Source organism: Dendrobates tinctorius, unplaced genomic scaffold, assembly GCF_039654945.1.
Source record: "Dendrobates tinctorius isolate UK_male_01 unplaced genomic scaffold, ASM3965494v1 ptg000003l, whole genome shotgun sequence".
NCBI classification, from domain to species: domain Eukaryota; kingdom Metazoa; phylum Chordata; class Amphibia; order Anura; family Dendrobatidae; genus Dendrobates; species Dendrobates tinctorius.
The window spans coordinates 4,251,416-4,271,513 of NW_027361671.1; the positions used below are offsets into that span (position 1 = coordinate 4,251,416).

The window sequence follows — 20,098 nt, forward strand, 5'->3', positions numbered from 1 at the left end:
GGAATCTCGCAGCCTGCAATAGCTGTACCTATTCTGCCCTTCTATGGGCATTGGATTCATCTTTCTTCTGTACAGGTGCTGGCGTGCTCGAAGGTAAGGTGCTCTCACAACTTCCTTCTCCCTGCTTAGTTAGGAGCCATACAGTTTTTGATGCCCCTGTCACCCTTGTATGCTTGGTGGGGAGAGCACCTTATTGCGGCTCGCGCCCGAGGTCACTGCAACGGAAGTAGCAGTGACTCACCTGCGCAGAAGAGCACTGAAGCTATTGCTCATAGAAGGGCGAAATAGGTACATATAATAGCGCTATTGCAGGGTGCAGGTGCAGGATCCCAGGGCCACCACATCACATGGCACTTATAGATGGGTGAACCCAAACAGTAAAGTTTGGGGTCCGTACCGAACACCTACTGTTCAGCACGAACTCAGAACATGGACTTCGCCAGGAAGTCCATGTTACTGTTTAGGTTCGGCTCACCGAACACTGGGTATTTCTCGCGTTGTCATTTGCATGACAGCATGGCAACCACTGCCTCTGATTGACAGTAAAATCATTACCACCAGTCAGACAGCCGTGGTTCCTAGGCTGTCAAATGACAGTGTGAGCCCACAGCTGTGATCGGAGGTAAAAAGTTTACCTTCTGTAACTGGCGTCAGCTGATGGGACTACTTCTCCCCTCAGCCTACGCCTGCTGCCCATGGCTTAGTTATATTGTATACAGTGGGGAAAAAAGTACTTAGTCAGCCACCACTTGTCGAAGTTCTCCCACTTAAAAAGATGAGAGACCTGTAATTGACATCATAGGAATGCTACAACTATGAGTCAAAATGAGAAAACAAATCCAGAAAATCACCTTGTCTGATTTGGAAAGAATTATTTTGCAAATTATGGTGGAAAATAAGTATTTACTTATTAGCAGAAGTTCATCTCAAAATTATGTTATATGTCCTTTGTTGGCAATGACAGAGGTCAAACGTTTTCTGTAAGTCTTCATAAGGTTGGCCCACACTTTTGTTGGTATGTTGGCCCATTCCTCCATGCAGATCTCCTCTTGACGTTTGGAATATATGAATATAGCAGAAGCTGCATTTGTCATCTATTTGTGTACATGTGAAGGACGAAGAATGGATACATCATATGTTGTTCTTTATCATACGTGTTTAGTTTAGCGATATTCTTTATATGGATTGTATTGATTTATTTATTCATTTGGTGTAATATGTTTATTTCAAGGACTGATCTTAGTGTATACATAATTATGTCATATATGTAGATATAGATATATCTCTTCAGCATACAGAGATGAAAGATGATGTTGGTAATTTTACCTTATATGGTTTTTATGTGGCAATTTATGGTAATTACATTGTAGACATTTTGTATAATATATAGCTATTTCCATGCATTTATTTTGCCACATATTTTCTGCCATGTCTTTTCCCCAGTGTATAAACACACAGCAAGAATAAAGTATTTTATTTGAAATAAAAAACGCACTTTTCCTTTTTTATTTAAAAATGACAAACATAGTTATACTCACCTAACGCTCATTATATTGAAGCCCTTGTCTCCTGTAATAAAGCAAAAATAAAAAACAACAATATCCCTTACCTTAATTTAACACAATGCAACATGTTTGAAAACATCTATTCAATCCCTATAAGGGAAAGATGTTAAAACACAACATGGAAATAGGACAACTCCCATACTAAATAGATCCTACAGAGAACATTCGGAGTATAACTCCCAAAATATATACATAAAAATCATTTATAGTGCAAACAATTCATCTGGGCACTGCAGCCTTGCAGCGCTGGAGTCCTGGGTTCAAACCCCACCAAGGACAACATCTGCAAAGAGTTTGTATGTTCTCCCCGTATTTGCGTGGGTTTCCTCCGGGTTCTCCGGTTTCCTCCCACATTCCAAAGACATACTGATAGGGAATTTAGATTGTGAGCCCATCGGGGACAGTGATGATAATGTGCAAAACTGTAAAGCGCTGCGGAATATGTTAGCGCTATATAAAAATAAAGATTATTATTAATATCTAACCTTTATTAATCAATACATAGACATAGTAAGATAAAGTACATTAAAAAGGCTCAGTAATATTGATCGGTACACAATGGACACAGACGACAGCATCATGGAATATTCCATATCAGTACAAAATAGCCACATTTTCCCTTCAAAAGCAATATATCCTTCTTAGTTCTAATTTTATATACCCATATTAAGTAGACAGTATTCTAAATCTATACTGGCTTTATAAAGGGTGACTGCAATGACGCAGCACACCAAGTGGATAATACAAAGGGCAAAAATCATATATTGCAAAGTAAAGTGCCAAGTGCAAAAGGGGAAAGTGCTATAGTGCTAATGCTTACTGATGTGGGGCATGGTTATGACCACTTCTATTGGCTGTCAGTGGTCGTAACCATGGATACCTAAGCTACTGCAATGCCCTGCACATGTGGTAAGTGACATAACGAAGTTTGAAGAACTATACTACATTTCTAATTGGAGGTATTTGCTAATATTATTTTTACACCTACTACATATTGATATAGGATATTGAAGATGGGAATTCCCCTTTAATGAAACTTAACTATCTTTAAAGAGTTTGTTCACTTTTTGAGGACATTTTTTTTTCCTCCAATAATTGTGTTTGGGGCTAAAATTCATTTGGCTTCTATAGACTTAATTATTTCTCTGCACATTCAAATTTGATGTTTTTTTTGTGGGCATAAATCAACTGAGAGGAGCACAGAAAAAGACATAGAAAATAACAACCCCCTGTCAGACTATCATAGCGGGCTAACTGAAGAATTCTCAGTTGACTCATTCTGCAGCTGGACTATAGAGGCTCTAGAGGGCAAACAGTTCAAGATTTTTAATGAAACCCAATTAGAAAAAATATTTTTAGCCTTAAGTACATGCATTTAAATAAATAAAAAAATTAAAAAGTTGATGACCCAGATCATTGTGTCTGTTCCATTAAAATCACTGCACGTTCTGCTCTGATCTGGTTTTTTTTTTTTTTAAATCAGAATTGGGCATAATGGATGGCACATACAAGCCATCTGTTTATAACGAATCCCTTTTTTTGTGTTCACAAAAGCGGACATGCTCTTAGCCATCGTATTATGCCACTTGCCATCATTCTGTGATGTGGCATGGAGTACCACAGACATAACCAAGTAGGCTTTCCATGTGCATTGTACGTCTTTAAAAAAAATGTCCAGGAATGCAAAACATGGACGAAAACTCAAGACTTTCCCATTGGCTAACAATACACTGAAAATATATTGTGTCTTATGGAGAGCGACATTGGAGTCTGCCATGTGTAATGCGTCTCTGATCTCTGTCATGCACGGCTCTGCCCAGAATGACATTTTTTGCTGCACTGATTGCGTTTCCGAGCACATACGTTTCTTCTTCAACAGTAAAGTTGGTTAAACCAATTAAAGAGGTCTGTGGAGATAATAGCTTAGAGATGTGTGACATCAAAGTGCTAAATAAATGCAGGCGAGCTGCGAGCACTAATGAGGATGAGAACTTCTGGCTTCTATTGCCTCCTATTGGCGAAAATGCCGTCACATGTGATCGGAAGGTCATTTCTTTCATTCTGCTACCCCAGATTAACAAATGTGCATGATCCGACAAGATCTGCTGATTCTCAATGGAAAAGAATAGGTTCTGCTTGATTGTAGCTATCATTGGCCTGGGAATTGTGCGCTCCGAAGACTGGATCTCTGCAGGGCTGGAGAACAGGTGAGCACAAAGCTTCATTTCATGATAGCAGCTATTTATTACATTATCATTAATCAATCTAGAGGCAATGGAGCATAGAACTACCATCAGGATGTATTTTAGTGCCATGCCTACCCCCTATTATGGCAGTTCAGAATATGTCATTTAACTGTTTCTTTCACACATCGAAGAAACTCAGTTAGAACAATGCAGCAAGTTTACCCGCAGTCCTATGTAATACCTTAGGTAAGAATATCACAACATTACCAACCCAGCACAGAATGCTCCCCTACATCAGTTTAACCGTATGACTATTTCTACATCTTAGGATATGGGTTTCCTGAAATATCCATCTGTCGTGTACGTTATGATGAGCGCGATTGTGCAGCTTATGGGTTTCTATTCTTGTTCTTCCTCTAGCTGTAGCCGTCAGGATGCAGAATGCTTTCTTCTAGTCTCTATTATGCTACACACATATTGTTTCTACTAACAGTGAAACCGTCATTGAGTCGATGACCCAAAATTGCGTTCAAGAGTGGTCTTCTAGGAGGGGTGGACTTACCAAAGGAACTGTAAATCTCCCTATATATTCATATATAACGTGCTGTACATATACACAGGTCAGAATATCCTAGAGGTTGGCACTGCTGTGAATGAAATCTCTGGATGTAGGGCAGACTGGACATGTGGAGATTTGTTTAATCTTGTATTAAGGCGACTTTGGGTCAATAACGGATAAAAGCCACAATATGTTTCCTGCTGCGGATCCAGCGCTTTTTAATTAGCGGGCATTTAAACCTGCTTACTAGACGTGAGAGGCGGAATAGATGACGGCTCATGTATCAGACCAATATTCATTTCCTCTAGGAAATACAATGTCTGACGTCACATCATCTCCTGTGCACTCATGATAACGTTAATCACAATGGCTTTTATTCTAATATTCATTACTGGATTTAATTATTGACTTTCTCATTATACAATATTAGGAGTTTTTTTCTAACCGACACAATATCACTGTGGCTGTTCCAAGTTAGTCATAGGTATAAAATCCCCCCCACACACAGTAGACTACAGTCACAAGAATATCTGATGTATGGGGGCCTGTCCACACGACAGACAGATAATGGAATGGACTAGGACGATGAGGCAAATTACATTTACATGCATGATCCCTATGTTTTTAGGGGATATTACCACCACTAAAGGTATCTGATAGAGTTGAGCAAATCTCCCGAAATTATGCTTGAGTAGGTTCGCTTAATTCATGGTGGGGGAACTTCATGTATATAGAATAAATTTGGGAAGGGGTTAACTAAAAAATAAGCCCACTTATACTCACCTCTCTTTGATCCCCCTATACCTGTTCTGCCGCAGCTGGTGGTATTCCATCTTCTTTGTTCCAGTCCTTCTGTCACTGCTAATTTTATCTTTTGTTCAGTAGGCCCCACAATATCAGGAGGAATGTGATGCACGTCATTGAAATTAATGATCTGTATCACTCCACATGCAGTCACACAGGGTTTGGCTTATCATTGACCCCCATGTGACAGTGTAGGCTCAGTGAACAAAAGACCTCTCCAAAAGTGCACAGCGTGGGCTTAGTGAATGGAAGACCTTCCTAAAAGTGGCCAGTAAGCTGAAATCAAGATAGAAGACAAAAGAGCCAATTGGGCGATCCCCGGTAGGACAGGTGAGTGACATTTTCTTTTTTTCTTTTTTAACGTCTTCCTGACGAGTTTCTAGAAAATTAGAAGGGTTTGTGGAATTTGACGTGAGCTCAATTTGCCTTGAATCAATTCACTCACCTCTAGTATCTAATAGTGGCTTTCACCACTCTTCCCATTGAGAACACCTGTACGCTTAGTCAAGCTAACTGTTCATTTGTATGGGGCAGTCAGAGGGGTAAACTATCTCTTCTGTAAGCACCTCGGATATAAGGGTACATTTTTTTTAAATGTTCTATATCAAACATCTAAAGTATGCTGTGAATGGAACTTTTTTTTTCTTAACCAAAGCAATATGGGTAAATTAATTGAAACAAATCTCATTTTTAATGGGGAGTCTATTTAAAAGGTTACGAAGAGCTCCAGCCTCTGGTGTTCAGGTGTTAAGGATCTTTTTACTGAAAATATATCCTCACAGACTGTGCTCCCATAGCGATTACTGCTGTTGCTAAACCGCAAAAATTCAATGACCATTTAATTATGCCACATTTTTATCTAGATGATAGAAAGGAAGCTAATTCAATGTCTGCTATGTACAGTGGCGACCAAAAAGTGTGATTACTTCTGTCTGGTTGTTGTGATGCCATTTTGCTGGTGATTTTAGTAAACTGGAAGCAAATGGTTGTCAGCTATAAGGATGAAAATTGTGTTTGACATTGTTTTATCCCTTTATGTTTTAGTTTTCAACATTTGATGGGCCAAATGTTTTGCGTATTTTATCATGGGTAGTCCAAATTTGCCTAAAATTTTTTATTCTTTTTGTTTCTGTATTTTCCGGTTAAAACATGACAAATACAAAGCCAAATTTATCACCAGATGTCAGGAAGCTTATTATTCTGAGAGTGAAGTCAGTCAAGAGCCAAAAACAATTCAACTGCTCTCAGAGTCAAGTGTCACGTATAATAAAGATAGAAAAAGAACGTTATGGAACAGCTAGAAGTGAACGACCATGGAAAGCTTCCTCCAAAGTTGATCACATCATTAAGAAAAAGGCATTATCTAATGTTCATAAAAGTGCTGTACAGATTCGCAAAAAAACAGTGTTGCGACGGCTTAGAGCAGTAGCGTCGAGTGCATAAGTTCCAGTCAAGAAGCCTTTCTTCTCTGCAAAGAACCGGAAGTTTCGACTTGAGTTTGCCAAAGAACACAGCCAATGGAAAGAGACAGATTGGTCTAAGGCGTTGTGGTCAGATGAATCCAAGTTCATTCTGTTTGGTAGTGATGGCAAGCACTATATATACCGCCCAATTGGAAAACGTAATGCTCTAAGGTACGAAACGCCAACAGTGAAACGTGGTGGCAGTGTCATGATTTGGGGCTCCTTTTCTACATCTACCATTGGCCCTCTGGATATAATGAATGGAAATATGAATGCTCTCCACAGGCTCCCCCTAACTTTGGTATGGTACGGCTGCTACACACTCACATGCACATGTCATGTACTATTTTTGAGCATGGCTTTGTGGCTCTGTTTTTCACTTTTTTCAGGGCCTAGATGCATTCTGGGATTTTCTTCTCGTTTTTAGATTGTGTCCTTCTTTTACAATTTAGGGCAATCAGATCTATGATATATTTTGTATAGCAGTCTTTTATTAGATATGTATTGTGTCCATGATGTTTAAGCTTCTCCATGTACGTTTTTGCATCATAACTACATGGTTGAAAGTATTGTACTTATGAACTAACTATTTGTCTTCATCCTATATGTACCATTGGTGATAGGGGTACCTGTATAGGTTATATTATTAACCTTTTTTTGGGTGTACTGTCATTCTATGACTTTTAGATGTTTTTAACTGTGTTTTGGTCTGTTTGACACTGAATAAAATACTTGATATATTTTTTGTGATTTATTGTGGTGATCCCAGTTATTGGTCAATAGCTTTCTCTCTCATGATTATTTGGAAATATGAATGCTACCATGTACAAGGATATACTGGAGAATGTAATGCTGCTACATGGTAAAACCAAAGTAGGCAGGGGCTGGAAATTACAGTAAGACAATGATCCTAAGCACACATCCAATTTAGTCAAAAAAAGGTGCTGTGATGCTGGCTAGTCACTTCTCACGGACAAGCTGTTGTAATGCTCAAGGGATCGACTAAGTCCAAGAGTGGACCCTCTGGGTCACAAATCTAGAGCCCCTGGGTTGAGCGCGCCAGGTGATGACCGACCCCTATACAGGGATCGTTAGGGGCAAAACCACAGAGGACAGAACCGCGACAGCCGGTACCAGGAGGGACGGCTCAAGGACAGAAACCAGAAGGCTGCTAGGTCACAGGACAGAGACAGGAGTGCCCGAGCAGGTTATAGGAAGCGGGGAACACCCAGGCAGCAGAGGCAAGTGGGGAGAGCAGGAATAGCCATGGAGGCAGGAGGTATGCAAACGAGGGAGACGCCAGGGAGGGTAAGGGTGGCGATAGGCTGAAGGAGAGGAAAGACAGGGGAGAAGGAGAACGAGGGAGGAAGGCAGGAACAACACGGGAGCTGACAGGAGGAAGCAGGAGAATTAACTATAGAAGCTAGAGCGGCCAGGAAGACGTGGATTAGCACAAAAATCCTCAGGCGTCCTCTCAACAGAGAGGAAGCCTGAAATACCTTAGGAACCGGAAGGAAGATGACAAGCGCCGCCCTCAATGCCGCCCACCACCAGCAGAAGAGGAAGCGCTGGCGCGTGCCCGCGGCCTAAGGAAGGGGCGCAGGAGCGCCGTAGTGTTGGAGGCAGGATGGGAGTGCGTGCTGCGGCGGAGACGCCGGTAAGGGGAGGCGGCGGCGGGCGCCGCTGCAGAAGACGCGGCCGCCGATGTTACAGGGCGCAGGAGCGCCACAGTGCTGGAGGCAGGACGGGAGTGCGCCTTGCGGCGGAGACGCCGGTAAGGGGAGGCAGCGGCGGGCGCCGCTGCAGAAGACGCGGCCGCCGATGTTACAGTACCCCCCTCCTTACATCCCCCCTTTCCGAGGTTGGCCAGAAATCTTTTTAAAATTAGGGGGCGTTAACATTCTCTCGTGGCTCCCAGGACCTCTCCTCAGGACCAAATCCCTTCCAGTCAATAAGAAAGTCCTCCCCCGGACTCTTTTCATGGCTAGAATATCCTTTATTTCAAAGATGTCACCCGACCCAATAGGTAAAGGAGGGACCGCGGAGACAGGTTGGAACCGATTCAGAACTACAGGTTTCAGAAGCGAGACATGGAAGGCATTAGGGACCCGAAGTGAAGCCGGCAATCTCAGTTTATAAGCCACCTCGTTGATGCGTCTCAGAACTTCGAAGGGACCGATGAAGCGAGGACTCAACTTATAGGATGGAACTTTCAAGCGGATGTGTTTAGTCGAGAGCCAGACCTTGTCGCCGGGATGATATGGAGGAAGATCCCTCCGTCTCTTGTCCGCATGCTTCTTGATTCGGGTGCTGGCTTTCTCGAGCGCCTGTCTGGTCTTCCAAATCTCCGAAAATTCTACGGCGAGGGCATCTGCCGCGGGAACTCCAGATGATGCAGTAATGGGCAGCGGAACACCAGGATTCTGACCAAAGGCCACAAAGAATGGCGAGTAGGTGGTCGATTCGTTGGGATGGTTATTATGAGCGAACTCTGCCCATGGTAGAAGCGAGACCCAATTATCCTGATGGGCATTGGAAAAGTGACGTAGGTAGGTCGTCAGGCCCTGATTAATCCGCTCTACTTGTCCGTTGGACTGTGGATGATACGAGGAGGAGAAGTCGAGAGATGTACCCATAAGCCGGCAGAGAGCCCTCCAAAAGCGAGAAGTAAATTGAACCCCACGATCAGACACAATACGCAGCGGGAGACCATGTAGCCTGAAGATCTGGTGAATGAAGATCTCGGCCAACTTCGGGGCTGACGGCAGTCCGGGCAAGGGGATAAAATGAGCCATCTTAGAGAAGCGATCCACCACGACTAGGATGGTGGTGCAACCAGCAGAGCGGGGCAAGTCGGTTACGAAATCCATTGCGATGTGCTGCCACGGAGCCTCCGGGACAGGTAACGGATGGAGAAGGCCAGAGGGCAGGGTTCTTGGGACTTTGTTTTGAGCACAGGTTGTGCAAGAAGCGACGAAATCCAGCACATCTTGGTGAAGAGTGGCCCACCAGTAATAACGGGAGAGAAGCGAGAGGGTATTCTTGGTCCCCACGTGCCCAGCTGCCTTGGAGGAGTGCCCCCAGCGCAACACCTCTAGACGTTTGTCTTGAGGAACGAAGGTCTTGCCTGGTGGCGGAGTAGAAAAGTTTACAGGAGCCACGGAGATCACCTTGGTAGGCTCGATAATATATGATGGGCCCTCGTTCTCAGGCGACTGTAAAGACCGGGAGAGTGCGTCCGCTTTGATGTTTCTATCACCGGGCCGGAAGAGAAGCTTGAAATCGAACCGAGAAAAATACAAGGCCCACCTGGCCTGTCTGGAGTTGAGCCTCTGAGCGGACTGCAGATAGGCCAGATTTTTGTGATCCGTGAAGATAGTAAAGGGATGCACAGCCCCTTCGAGCAAGTACCGCCATTCCTCTAGAGCCATCTTGATGGCCAGCAACTCCCGGTCTCCGATGGAATAATTGCACTCTGCAGGCGAGAAGGACTTGGAAAAGAACCCGCAGGGAACCAGTCGTCCCGAGGGAACCTGCTGGGAAAGGACTGCCCCAGCTCCGGTGGCAGAGGCGTCCACTTCTAGAACAAAAGGCCTACTGGCAACCGGCCGATGTAGGACCGGTGCAGAAGCAAAGGCGCGTTTCAGCGCCAAAAAGGCGTCTTCAGCCTCAGAGAACCAGCTATTAGGCTTAGTTCCTTTACGGGTCAGGACCATGATGGGCTTGGTCACCGTGGAAAAATGCGGCACAAACTGTCGGTAGTAGTTCGCGAATCCGAGAAAACGCTGGATGGCTTTTATACCGACAGGACGGGGCCACTTGAGTACCGCAGAGAGTTTCTCGGGATCCATCTTCAGACCGGAATCTGTGATTATATAACCCAAGAAGGGTAGCGAGGTCTGCTCAAAAAGACACTTCTCAATCTTGGCGTAGAGGTGATTCTCCCAAAGGCGATGCAGGACCATGCGTACGCTTCTCCGATGAGAGGATAGATCTGGTGAAAAGATGAGAATATCATCTAAGTACACTACTACGCATGAGTAGAGAAGGTCCCTAAATACCTCGTTCACAAATTCCTGGAATACAGCCGGAGCATTGCAGAGACCAAACGGCATGACTAAATACTCATAATGACCGTCACGGGTATTGAAGGCCGTCTTCCACTCGTCTCCTGCGCGGATCCGGATCAAATTGTAGGCTCCCCGTAGGTCCAGCTTCGTGAAGATCCGAGCCCCTCTCAGCCGATCGAAGAGTTCCGGAATAAGCGGAAGCGGGTATCGATTCTTGACCGTGATATTGTTCAGGCCCCGGTAGTCGATACATGGCCGAAGGGATCCGTCTTTCTTCTGAACGAAGAAAAAGCCTGCGCCAGCAGGGGACGAGGATATCCGAATGAACCCCTTGGCCAAGTTCTCCTGTATGTATTCAGTCATAGCCGTGGTCTCTGCGGCGGACATGGGGTAAGTTCTCCCTCTGGGAGGGGTGGCTCCGGGAATTAAGTCGACAGGACAGTCGTAGGCCCGATGCGGAGTCAGAGAATCCGCTTCTTTCTTGCTAAAGACGTCTGCGTACGAGTGGTACAGTGCGGGAAGGCCCGGGAGATCGGCCGGCGTAGGCAGGGAACGAGGGTGAAGGACGGACTGCAGGCAACGTGCGTGGCAGGAATGGCCCCAGCGTAGAATCTCCCCCGAGCGCCAGTCGACAACTGGCTCGTGCAGCCTAAGCCAGGGTAATCCTAGGAGGACAGCGTGGGACAATTTAGGCAGGACGTAGAAGGCAATTTTTTCATGATGAAGCACTCCAATTTGTAGGTCGACTTCGGCCGTAACCATGGTGACAAGCTCAGGGAGAGGCTTTCCATCAACGGAGGCGATAGCACGCGGGTCTTTTAGGAAGACCACCGGAATCCGAAGTTTATCCACCTCTTCTTGTCGGATGAAATTCCCAGCCGCACCCGAGTCCACATACGCCTCCACAGATCTGCGCTCCCGACCTGCAATAATTAAAGCTGACAGGGTAAGGGGGCGAGAGGAATCATGATCACCTAGGGAGGCCTCTCTTACCTGACCTAGGTGGAGGCGTTTCCCGGTCTCTCAGGGCAGGTGCGCAAAAAATGATTGGCCCCTCCGCAGTACAGGCAGAGCCCGTTCGTCATCCTCTCCCTGCGTCGCTGCTCGGACAACCTGATCCGATCTACTTGCATGGGCTCGGGAGCGACGCTAGTAGCGGAAGCTGGGGAGCGCGGAATGGGCGCTTGATACAGCCTGAAGGGTCTGTGCTCCCTAACCGACTCCCGAGCGCGCTCCAAAAACCGCAGGTCTATGCGAGTGGCCAGGGATATGAGATCCTCTAGAGTGGTCGGGTATCTCGTCCGGCCAGCTCGTCCTTAATTTTACTCGAGAGACCTCTCCAGAAGGCCCCTACAAATGCCTCGTTATTCCATCCAAGTTCCAACAACAATGTCCGAAAGCGGATGGCGTACTGTCCCACAGTAAGGGAACCCTGGCGGAGGTTAAAGAGGGCCTCGGTAGTAGACGCCAAGCGTCCGGGTTCATCAAACACTCTCCGGAACGTCTCCAGAAAGATCTGGATACTAGACACGACAGGATCATCCCTCTCCCATAAAGGATTCACCCAGGCCAGAGCTTCTCCCTCAAGATGGGATACAATGAATGCCACTTTGGCGCGATCTGTGGGATATTGTTGGGGCAAAAGCTCAAAGTGCAGTCTGCACTGGTTTAGGAAACCCTGGCATAGCTTAGGATCTCCGCCATACCGGGGAGGCTTCCCCAGGCGAGGTGGCGGAGACGAGACTGCGTCCCGGGGTGGGGTAGGAGCGACCGCAGCAGACTGCAAGGCAAGCAGTCGATCGTCAACGGACGCCATGTAACCCAAAATGTGAGACTGGGCATCGCGCTGCTGCGCGAGCTCCTGCTGAAGACTAGAAGGGGAGCGTGCCCTGGGTCGGAGGTCTGCAGCGCGGATAACCGGGTGTCCATAGACTTCATAAAGGACATTATCTGAGTCTGATTCTCACGCAGGAACAGTAGTTCCTTCTGCGTGGCGGCCGCGGCACCGGCGGGGTCCATGGCCTGAGGATACTGTAATGCTCAAGGGATCGACTAAGTCCGAGAGTGGACCCTCTGGGTCACGGATCTGGAGCCCCTGGGTTGAGCGCGCCAGGTGATGACCGACCCCTATACAGGGATCGTTAGGGGCAAAACCACAGAGGACAGAACCGCGACAGCCGGTACCAGGAGGGACGGCTCAAGGACAGAAACCAGAAGGCGGCTAGGTCACAGGACAGAGACAGGAGTGCCCGAGCAGGTTATAGGAAGCGGGGAACACCCAGGCGGCAGAGGCAAGTGGGGAGAGCAGGAATAGCCACAGAGGCAGGAGGTATGCAAACGAGGGAGACGCCAGGGAGGGTAAGGGTGGCGATAGGCTGGAGGAGAGGAAAGACAGGGGAGAAGGAGAACGAGGGAGGAAGGCAGGAACAACACGGTAGCTGACAGGAGGAAGCAGGAGAATTAACTGGAGTAACTATAGAAGCTAGAGCGGCCAGGAAGACGTGGGTTAGCACAAAAATCCTCAGGCGTCCTCTCAACAGAGAGGACACCTGAAATACCTTAGGAACCGGAAGGAAGATGACAAGCGCCGCCCTCAATGCCGCCCACCACCAGCAGAAGAGGAAGCGCTGGCGCGTGCCCGCGGCCTAAGGAAGGGGCGCAGGAGCGCCGTAGTGCTGGAGGCAGGATGGGAGTGCGTGCTGCGGCGGAGACGCCGGTAAGGGGAGGCGGCGGCGGGCGCCGCTGCAGAAGACGCGGCCGCCGATGTTACAGCTGTGAGACAGAGGATAAATGGAGACCGGGGTCAAATACCAGGAGTGCACGTCAAAGGCAAAGGGTCTGGACATGCGAATAGTCAAATGGCAAAGTCCGAGATTAGTCAGCAAAGATTAGAGTACATCGAAGATAAATGGGCAAGACAAATGAATAGTCAAAAGTCAGGCAACAAAGCTTAGAACAGCAGAACACAGCGCATATAGTATATATTTGACTAAGAACAATAGAAACAAGAAAAATATTGTCCAAAAAAATCTGTAATAAGTATCCTAAAAAATTATCATTTATTCATAAATCAGGTATTAACAGAGCACATAAGAACAATGCAACGTATGAGAATTGTAAAAATTAAAAACAAAGAGCGCTGCATCCAGCACTAAGATAAGTGCAGACATGCACATTTGTATACAAAATCTCCATTCTGTATCTCAGAAAAATAAATATCAAAAATATCAAAATAACAAATATATATACCAGCAATAATTTCTGCAAGTGTGCTGAAAACATAAAGCGCAAAGTGCTAACAGGTGCCAGTAAAGTGCCAATGCAAGCGTGTCATGTAAGCAAAAGACCGAGACCAAGGCTAAAGTGCATAAGTATAAATAAATATAATAAGTGGCACAATAATAAAAAAAAATCACTTAAATGATAATATGGTCCCGGTCTCCTGGATGGTGTCCTTCCCAACGCGCGTTTCGGCACCCTGCCCCCATATAGAAATGTCTACACTTATCTAAGTGCTGGCTGCAGCGCTCTTTGTTTTAAATTTTTAAATATGTGCAATTCTCATACGTTTTCATTGTTCTTATTCGCTCTGTTAATACTTACCTGATTTATGAATAAATGATAATTTTTTTGGATACTTATTATTATGGATTTTTTTTGTTTGTATTTTTCTTGTATCTAGTGTTCTTGTCAGTTTCCGACTGTCAGATATCTTACTCTTGGTCCTCACGTTTGCTTGGGTAGCAGGCTCATCTACATTTATTCTGCTTCTAGCACTATATAGGTGTATCAACTGGGAAATATAAGTGTCCTGCCCTTGGCTTTTAATCCTTGTTCTGGTTCATACTGACTTAGAACAAGTAGTTTAAAATGCGTCAGTCTGGTGCATTTCCAGGTATATGCATTTTTTATAATCATGTTACAAAATTAAATTTTATTAAATTATAGTTGTCTTTAATATATACCTCTCTGGATCTGTTGCTGAACATCTCCTCTACCAAGTTGTATATAAGAGGCTATGTGGGAGCTCATACTGTATATAGTGTGGCTAAATGAGGGCTCATACTGTATATAGGGGCTATGTGGGGGCTTATGTTGAATATTGTATATATAGGGGTTTTGTGTAGGGCTCACCCTATATGGAGGATATATGAGGGCTCACATTGCATTTAGAGGACTTTGTGGGGATCATACTGTATATTAGGGTTATGTGAGGGCTCATACAGTATATAGGGGCTATGCCCTCCAAACAGTCACATTCTCTCATGTGACCCCTCATGAAAATGAATTGCCCATCCATGCTGTAGACAATATACTGTATGTGTATAATGTAGATACATAGCTAGAAGAAAGGATTAATGAAAATACCATAATTTATGGTTTGAGAATCTCTCCATACAATCTAATCAACATGAAAGGAAAATTTTATTTTGGGAGCTTAAAACTCTACAAATAAGTAGAATTGTGGTAACAAAATATGTAAAAGTCCGATTCTAGTCAAAATACAAATGTCTTAATTATTAACAGATAAGACATAATGAGGTAATAAGTACCACAAGTTACAAAAGATAAATCGCAAAAATGCTGCTACACGGTTGTATCTCTACCCGCTTGGTTTTATATATTTTTGCTATTTATCTTTTGTAACTTGTAATACTTATTACCTCATTATGTCCTATCTGTTTAATAATTAGTAAAGACATTTGTATTTGACTATAATTGGACTTTTCCATATTTTGTTATAACAATTCTACTTATTTGTAGAGCGTTAAGCTCCCAAAATAAAATTTTCCGTTCATGTTAATTTGTATATGTATAATGTACAGGTAAATTCAAGGACACACTGGTAACGCGGTCAGGATCGCTGGTGCATCGCTAAGTGGTCGCTAGTGAGCTGCCACACAGGCAGATCTCACCAGCGACATAGCAGCGGTCGGGGGTCGTTACCTGTCAGACGAGGTGATCCTGACGTCCTCCCGCCCGCGTTCACGCGTCGGTGCCACAGGAAGTCCAGCAGGAAGCTGACGACGAGAAACGGCCCAGGACGTTCTCGCGCAATTAGTGATAATCAGCGGAGGAGCCGGTCGGAGGTAAGTATCAGACATAGCGATATCGCTAGCAATATCGCTATAACGTCACAAAACAAGTGATGTTATAGCGATATTGCTAGCGATATCGCTTAGTGTGACAGGCCCTTTAAAAGAGGGTGGAAGGGACCTTCACACCTTTTGATCAGTAGCATAGCTACCGGGGGGCAGAGGGGCTGCTCTGAGTGGCTCACCCGGAGCTACCCTACTACAAGTGTATCGGTGTGCACAGCACGCCCATACAGTTACACTCTGCGGCAGAGTGGGGCACTATGGGGCACGTGAGCAGGAGGCCCCCCCGCCCATCACTGCAAGTTCAACTGTTTTGGCTGGATGCTGATACAGTTGAAAGCAATGATGAGACAGCGAGCCATTATTCCTCTTCTGCGTCTGCGCAGACACTGACGGCGGGTGCAATAACGTCAGTACATGGTGCCTGCTGTGCTTAGATGAGTGGACGCTCAGAGCAGCGCGGGAACGATGAGATGTGAGTATTGATTTTGTTTATGAGGAGTGCATTATACTGTATGGAGGCCTATGGAGAGTGCATTATACTATATAAAGGACTTCGGGGAGTGCATTATACTATATAAAGGTCTATGGGGAATACATTATAATATATAGAAGCCTGTGGGGGAGTACATTATATTATATGGAGGCCTATTGGGAGTGTATTATGCTATATGGAGGCCTATGAGGAGTGCACTATACTATATGGAGGCCTATGGGGAGTGCATTATACTAGATAGAGGCCTATGAGGAGTGCACTATACTATATAGAGGACTATGGAGTACATTGTGTTATATGGAGGCTATTAGGGTATCATCATACAGTGAAGATTACAGTGAATTGGCCATCATACAGTGTGGGAACTAATGTGTGGTCTTTGTACAGTGTGGGGGCCATCATACAGTGTTAGAGCCATCAAACAGTGGGGGCTACGAAGGGGTCTGTATACTCCGTGGGGGCATTATACTGTGTTTAGAGGGGCATCATATTGTGTAGAGGGGAGCTGTACATGGAAGAGACTCGGAACAATATTAAATGTTACGTGGTTGCTTATTGTTATAGGGGCACTCTGGCTATTATAACTGCCAAATCGCTACACAGAGGGCATTATTACTGTCACGCTCACGTCTTGGATGATTGGTGCGAGCCAGGGGGTTGTGGCCCCACTGTGCCACAAACCAGACTATCCTGGAAGGGGCGTGACTACAACAGCTACCTCGGTCTGTGCTGCAGCCTCTGATGGTGAGGTCAGGCTTGTGCGGCAGGCTGGGTGCCACTTCAGGGTGGTGTCTGGCTGTGGCTGCTGATCCCACTCGGGAACAAGTCACTTGGACAGGTTCTACAGACAGGCAGGCAGGTAGGCATGGCTGGTATCCAGGCAGGCACGGCTGAGACACAGGGCAAGCAGGCACGGCAGAGACACAGGGCAAGTAGGCACGGCAGAGACACAGGGCAAGCAGGCACGGCAGAGACACAGGGCAAGCAGGCACGGCAGAGACACGGCAAGCAGGCATGGCAGAGACATGGCAAGCAGGCACTGCTGAGACACGGCAAGAAGGCACATCTTGGAGACACGGCAGGCAGGCATGGCTTGGAGACAGGGCAGGCTGGCACAGCTTGAGACACAGGGCAGGCACAGCTTGAGACAGGGTAAGCAGGCACGGCTTTAGACACAGGGCAGGCAGGTGTGGCGTACAAAGGAACAGGTAGGGACCTGTTCACACAGCAGGGGCGGGTACTGGCTGGAAGGAATGGAATATAGAGGAACAGGTAGGGTCCTATTCACACAGGAGGTGCAGGTACAGGTACTGATAGGAGGGAGTGGAATATGATGGCACAGGTTTGGACATGTTCACACGGGAGGAGCAGGTATGGATACAGGCAGGAGTGTGGAGTAGGCAGAGCCGCAGGAGTGCAGTGCAGGCAGAGCCGCAGGAGTGCTGAGCAGGCAGAGCCGCAAGGGTGCAGAGCAGGCAGAGCCGCAAAGGTGCAGAGCAGGCAAAGATGCAAGGGTGCAGAGCACAGACAGGGAGGACACAAGGAAAGACACAGCAGGGAAAGAAGCCAAAGACAAGGAGGCAGGGGTAGGACAGAGTTCAGACAAGGTACAGGGACAAAGACTCAAGGACCAGGATATACTGCCTCCTGGAAAGCGGACAGAGGTACTAGGCAAGACAAGGTCAGGAGCTATAGCACAGAGACCAGGATACTCAGCTTCCTGGAGGGCATACAGACAGGCACAAGACAAAGCTAGGAGTGTAGCCTCCAGAGAAGGAGAAACACAGCACAGGGCCTGGCTTACTCAGCAGCAAAACACTAACTGAGTTTAGACATTGCACAGGCAATGTTCCAGTGGGTGGGCAGCCCTAAATAGTAGAGGGCTCTAGGTAATTGGTCAGGGACACATTAGCCAGGTGCACCCTGACTCCATAAGAAGCAGAGAGTTCAGGAGCCGCCCCTATACACACAGTGAGGAAACATGAACCCAGGAGACAAGGCAAGGAGCTGGCGGCAGAAAGAAATCACATCATGACCTGTAGCAGTGAGTAAGTTGGTGTGCGGGAGATGGGAGGCCATGCAGTGATGCCAGCAAGTTTGTTACAATTACTTTTTAGGGGCAAAACGTGAGCAATGATTTCTAGGGCATTTGCACAGGGAATTAATATATATTTGAGGTTTGTTTTAGTGATAGGGACACATATGGTAGAAGCAACTCAGTATTGGGGTATAAGCAGTTAGTCAAGATGTGTATTTGTTGTAATCTCTGGAGCCGAGTGCTGGCAGTCCTGTTATGTCCAGAGATGGAGAGAATATAAAAGTGTAGTAAGGCTGTGGCTGAGTTAGCAGTTAAGAGCAAGAAGAAAGATGTGGGTGAGGAACCTCTTTGTGCTCTCTAAAGGAGGAAGAGGAGGAATTAGACATTGTTGAGCCACCTATTACAAACTGTGACATACACCAGATGCAAGTGTTTGCCTGTGCATGCCAGAGTGCTCTGAGAGTACTTGTTTGGTGCTAAATAACTGTGGATGTACTAGTGTGTTACCCAAGGTGGGTGTCTTGCTGGCCTAACAAATCAACAAAAAATACAATAAATAGCAATCAAAACATTGTACAGTATATACACCATAATCACTCACTAAAACTGCTTGAATTATGGAAAAATATAAAAGGGTCTCAGAAAATTGCGACAAAGTATAGTTTTTTTTAACAAAGTTATGACTTTATCTTCCTATATTTACCCTGAATTTGCATATATGGTGCTCATCATAAATAAGGAAATCCTTTTGCAAAGTAAGATTTTAATTAATATAGCACTGAACAACAGAAAAATTTCCAAAACATTGACAAGATGAGTTTCATAAAACATATTTTTTAATTCATAAAATTAAAGTAAGATTAATAATTAGAGATGAGTGAGCATTAAAACTCGAACCAAGCACTTCCTAATGCTCTGATGCTCGTTTGGAGCATAATGGGAGTCAATGGGAAATTTAAGCATTTTTCCGGCTGACCCTACAAAGAGGTCTGGGGGGCAGTGAAAATGTGCAAATGGATAGAAAAGTGCTAAATGGAAGGAGAACAGACTGTTGAAGACCCCTAGAATCATCTCTTCCTCCCAGATCGTTGCTGAGAACAATGGTGTCACACTTCTCCACTTTTAGGACAGACAATAAACATTCAAAATCGGCAAGAAATTAGTTTAAAAATTATACAAGAAAGATGTATATCTTTGTACCGTGTTAGCCAGTAGATAGAAGAATATTCAGAATTGAGAGTCCTCAATGCCTGATAAAGAGACCTGAGTAGTCTCGAAAGCTTGCAATTTGTTACCATCTTTTCAGTTAGCCATTAAAAGATATCAACCACTGAGGACTCTCAATCCATTAAAAAAAGTTAAGAAACATTCATTCATATATAATGACCCTTTAACGTCCAATGAAGGGCATAGTCCGTCATAGCAGGATGTCAGTTCCCGCACCAGGACGGACTATGCCCGTCATGCATTTAAACTATCACTGCATGTAAACATGCAGTGGTAGTTCAGTGCCGACAGCTGTCTTGAGACAGCTGAGAGGCATGGGAAAAGGTGCCAGGGACCCATGCTGTCGGTCCCCGCACCCAATCTGACTGACTGATCACAGCATGATCGTGCAGGAGATGCTGAAATATCAGCACCTCCCACCTGATCATTGCAGCAACTCAGCTCTGCCAGTGACTGAGCATCTGCATGAACAGCCAGGAACAGTGTCCGCACCACCCCTGGCTGTTAACCCCCTAATTGCTGCTATCGTAGCGTTCAGGAGGGAGGCAGAGGGACGGGAGAGCCCTCTGCCTTCAGATCGACGTCCCCTCG

At 45.7% G+C, this 20,098-nt stretch overlaps 1 protein-coding gene across 1 annotated transcript in view; it reads left to right on the forward strand.

Moving 5' to 3' along the window:
* The first annotated feature begins 3,111 nt into the window (after positions 1 to 3,111).
* The window catches only part of LOC141095955 (V-type proton ATPase subunit S1-like protein), a 101,685-nt gene continuing 84,698 nt past the window's right edge, over positions 3,112 to 20,098 (forward strand). The window contains exon 1 of the mRNA XM_073582312.1: positions 3,112 to 3,772. Within this exon, the coding sequence (XP_073438413.1) occupies positions 3,681 to 3,772 (92 nt within the window). The 5' untranslated portion in view covers positions 3,112 to 3,680. The remainder of the gene's footprint in view (positions 3,773 to 20,098) is intronic.